This window comes from Entamoeba dispar, genomic scaffold (assembly GCF_000209125.1).
Source record: "Entamoeba dispar SAW760 scf_1105229461911 genomic scaffold, whole genome shotgun sequence".
In the NCBI taxonomy this organism is placed as follows: domain Eukaryota; phylum Evosea; order Mastigamoebida; family Endamoebidae; genus Entamoeba; species Entamoeba dispar.
Window position 1 is genome coordinate 904 of NW_001854929.1, and position 4428 is coordinate 5331.

At 30.4% G+C, this 4428-nt stretch overlaps 2 protein-coding genes across 2 annotated transcripts in view, besides 1 other annotated feature; one reads left to right on the forward strand and one right to left on the reverse strand.

The window, feature by feature from the left end:
* Nucleotides 1-409: 409 nt before the first annotated feature.
* On the forward strand, nt 410-2944 carry EDI_034680 (elongation factor; the record flags this gene model as incomplete). Its single annotated transcript, XM_001739038.1, has 1 exon — nt 410-2944. A coding segment is annotated over one exon (2535 nt), but the record flags the coding sequence as incomplete, so codon positions are not given.
* A 402-nt stretch (nt 2945-3346) lies between these two features.
* Nucleotides 3347-4428, reverse strand: part of EDI_034690 (protein serine/threonine kinase, putative) — a gene marked incomplete at both ends in the record, with an annotated part of 3786 nt that continues 2704 nt past the window's right edge. The window contains one exon of the mRNA XM_001739039.1: nt 3347-4382. Within this exon, the coding sequence (XP_001739091.1) occupies nt 3347-4382 (1036 nt within the window). The remainder of the gene's footprint in view (nt 4383-4428) is intronic.
* Nucleotides 4365-4421: a microsatellite.

The window sequence follows — 4428 nt, forward strand, 5'->3', positions numbered from 1 at the left end:
AGTTCAATTGTAATAGATAAACAAAAAATAAAAATGGTACAAAAGAGATGGAGTCAGTGATGAAGATGAAATAAAAAATAATTGAAGAAGAATAAAAGGAAATTTGATTTAAAGGATTAAACCCTATAACTTTTTCTTAAATAAAAACAGTACAATATTGGACTGAATTCGAGGGAAATATTTACAAATAAAATACTCACCATGAATCTTCTAGAAAGAAAGAAAAAGAAATGAAAATCATGAATACTTTCACATTTTATTCAAAAAAAACCCTTTAAGAGAAATAAATATGGTAAAATAATAATAGTGTAATAATAATAACATACTAAACAACAACCCTGAAAATAAAAATGGAAAAGCATGTATAACTGGATATAAAAAGGGTAAAAGAGAAAACTCAAAAGTAAAGAAAAGAGTCATGTCTAGTACAGGAGTCAAAACTATGAAAGATTTCATGTTGAATAAATCCAACATTAGAAATATGTGTGTTATTGCTCACGTCGATCACGGTAAATCAACATTAACAGATTCACTTGTTACACTTGCAGGTATTATTTCCAATGAAAAAGCTGGAGTAGCTAGATATACTGATACTAGACCTGATGAACAAGAAAGATGTATTACTATTAAATCAACATCAATTTCTATGTATTATGAAATTGAAGATAAAGAAGATATCCCAGCTGATGCTAATGGAAATGGATTCCTTATTAATCTTATTGATTCACCAGGCCACGTTGATTTCTCATCAGAAGTCACAGCAGCACTTCGTGTTACTGATGGAGCATTAGTTGTCGTTGATTGTGTTGAAGGAGTTTGTGTCCAAACAGAAACTGTCCTTAGACAAGCCTTAACAGAAAGAGTTAAACCAATTGTCATTATTAATAAAGTTGATAGAGTTATTCTTGAATTAAAAGAAGAACCAGAAGAAGCATATCAATCATTCTGTAGATCAATTGAAAATGTTAATGTTCTTATTTCTACTTATAAAGATGAACTTCTTGGAGATGTTCAAGTTTCACCAGGAGAAGGAACAGTTGCATTTGGATCAGGACTTCATGGATGGGCATTTACACTTGAAAAGTTTGCTAAAATGTGGTCAGCTAAATTTGGAATTGATAGAAAGAGAATGTTAGAAAAACTTTGGGGTGATAATTATTGGGATGCTAAAGCCAAGAAATGGAAGAAGAACGGTAAAGGAGATCATGGAGAAATTCTTCAAAGAGGATTTGTCCAATTCTGTTTTGATCCAATTACTAAATTATTCAATGCTATTATGGAAGGAAGAAAAGCAGATTATGAAAAGATGTTAACTAATTTACAAATCAAATTATCAGCTGATGATAAAGAAAAAGAAGGAAAAGAACTTCTTAAGACAGTTATGAAATTATGGTTACCAGCTGGTGTTACATTACTTGAAATGATTGTTCTCCATCTTCCATCACCAGTTGTTGCACAAAAATACAGAACATCAAATCTTTACACTGGACCTATGGATGATGAAGCAGCTAAAGCTATGGCTAACTGTGATGAAAAAGGACCATTAATGATGTATGTTTCAAAAATGATTCCAACCAATGATAAAGGAAGATTCTATGCCTTTGGAAGAGTTTTCTCAGGAACAATTAGAACAGGAGGAAAAGCTAGAATTTGTGGACCAAATTATGTTCCAGGTAAAAAGGATGATTGTGTTATTAAGAACATTCAAAGAACTATGTTAATGATGGGTAGATATACTGATCCAATTGATGAATGTCCATGTGGTAATGTTATTGGACTTGTTGGAGTAGATCAATATTTATTGAAATCAGGAACTATTACAGATTCCGATACTGCACATATTATTAAAGATATGAAATTCTCAGTCTCACCAGTCGTCAGAGTTGCTGTTGAAACCAAGAATCCATCTGATCTTCCAAAACTTGTTGAAGGTATGAAGAGATTATCAAGATCAGATCCACTTTGTTTATGTTACACTGAAGAATCAGGAGAACATATTGTTGCAGGAGCTGGAGAACTTCATCTTGAAGTTTGTCTTAAGGATCTTCAAGAAGATTATTGTTCAGGAGTTCCATTGATTGTTACAGAACCAGTTGTTTCATTCAGAGAAACTATTACAGAACCATCAAGAATTCAATGTCTTTCTAAATCAGCTAATAACCAAAACAGATTGTTCATGAGAGCCTTCCCATTTGCTGAAGGACTTGCTGAAGATATTGAAGCAGGAGAAATTAAACCAGATACAGACTTTAAAGAAAGAGCTAAATTCCTTTCAGAGAAATATGGATGGGATGTTGATGAAGCTAGAAAGATTTGGTGTTTCGGACCAGATAACTGTGGACCAAATTTGTTTGTTGATGTTACTAAAGGTATTCAATATTTGAATGAAGTTAAAGATTCTATTGTTAATGGATTCAACAATGCTATGCATGATGGAGTTGTTTGTAATGAACAAATTAGAGGAGTTAGAATTAACTTAGAAGATGTTAAATTACATGCAGATGCTATCCACAGAGGAGGAGCACAAATGATTCCATGTGCTAGAAGATGTTGTTTCGCATGTGTTTTAACAGGAGCCCCATCACTTCTTGAACCAATGTATCTTGCAGAAATTCAATGCCCAGAATCTGCTATTGGAGGAATTTACACAGTCATGTCAAGAAGAAGAGGAAAGATTATTTCAGAAGAACAAAGACCAGGTACTCCATTATTCAATGTTAGAGCTTATCTTCCAGTCTGTGAATCATTTGGATTTACTGCTGATTTGAGATCACATACTTCAGGACAAGCCTTCCCACAATGTGTCTTTGATCATTGGCAATTACTCAATGGTGATGTTACAGATGCTACATCAAAGGTTGGATCAATTGTTGCTGCTATTAGAAAGAGAAAAGGACTTCCAGAAGGTGTTCCAGGTTTAGATAAATTCTATGATAAGCTTTAAGTGACTTTTTATTAAGTATGTGTATTTAAGTGTTAAGTATTAACAAACAATTCTTTTTTATCAACTTTTTAGAATACAAAGTTATGTGAGTTATTAAAACAAAGTTTGTTAAAATTAACAGAAATTAAGCGAAAATATACAAAGAAATATTTTCTTTATTTTATTTTTTTAGTTTTTTCTACATCTATATTCACTAAATATCGCTCTATCTTTTGCTTGAGTTTCATGGTTTTACAGTAGTTTTTATCTGCCCTCTGTGACATGCAAGAAGGGCAACAAGAGAATAGCAACAATCCTATTCAATGAATTTCATACAATTTACTGTTCTTTTTCTTATTGGTATGATAGTATTCATTTATTTGAAATGGATAGAATCAAACAAAAACATTGAAATGTTGATATTCAATTATTAACTTCAATCCTTTCTAACATTCTTACTACTTCTTCTATTCTTATTCTTTCTTTCGGTTCTTGTTTCCATGTTTTTTCAATAATTTCTTTAATATCTTCTTCAACTTCTTGTATTATTGTTGGTCGTTTACCTGTTGATATGAATTCTGCTATTTTCCATGGAAATTTAAATTCTGTTTTAGGAAATGGTTCTTTCCATGTAATGATTTGTAACATTGTTATTGAATATGAATATACATCCGATGGCATTTTGTAATGTTCTCGATTAAGTACTTCTGGTGCCATGTAAATAGGTGATCCTATCCCTTTTGTGAATGTCATATTTGTCATCATCATATTAATGTTTCTTGAACTTCCAAAATCTGTTAATTTACAATTAACTCCAATATTATCATCAAGTGTTATAACAAGAAAATTATCTGGTTTAATATCTCGATGTAGTATTCCATTTGAATGAAGATATGAAATTCCTTTTGCTCCATCTAGCATGAATTTAATTCTTATTTTATTTGGTATTTCCGTGTTTGTTCTTTTATTAATTAAATCTTGTATTGATCCATATTTTGCATATTCTGTTACCATACATATTTTATTAGGAATAAATACTGCTCCATAAAAATGAATAATATATTCACTTCGAAATTTATCTAACATCATTACTTCTTTCTCAAATTCTTTCATTTTATCTTCATCTTTATCAATTTGTTTCATTTTTTTAATTGCTACTTGATTCCCTCTAAATTCTCCTATATATACTATTCCAAATGATCCTTCTCCTATTTTATGTTCTTCTTTAATTTCATCGGGATCAAGTCGTGTTGATATTTGTGTTTCTCCTTTAATTGAAATACTTTTAATTATTTCTTCTTGTGTTTTATTAAGTGTTTTACTAATTATCATTATTTGTTCTTTAATTTTAGTAGTACATTTGATTGTAATGAATATTTCAAATTCACATGCATATCCTCCTTCAATTGTAATAATATTTGGGTTTGTTCTAATTGAATATTTTTCATTTTCTTCTTTACTACTTATTTGTATTTTCTTTTTTTCTTTATTTTCATTTCCAATAC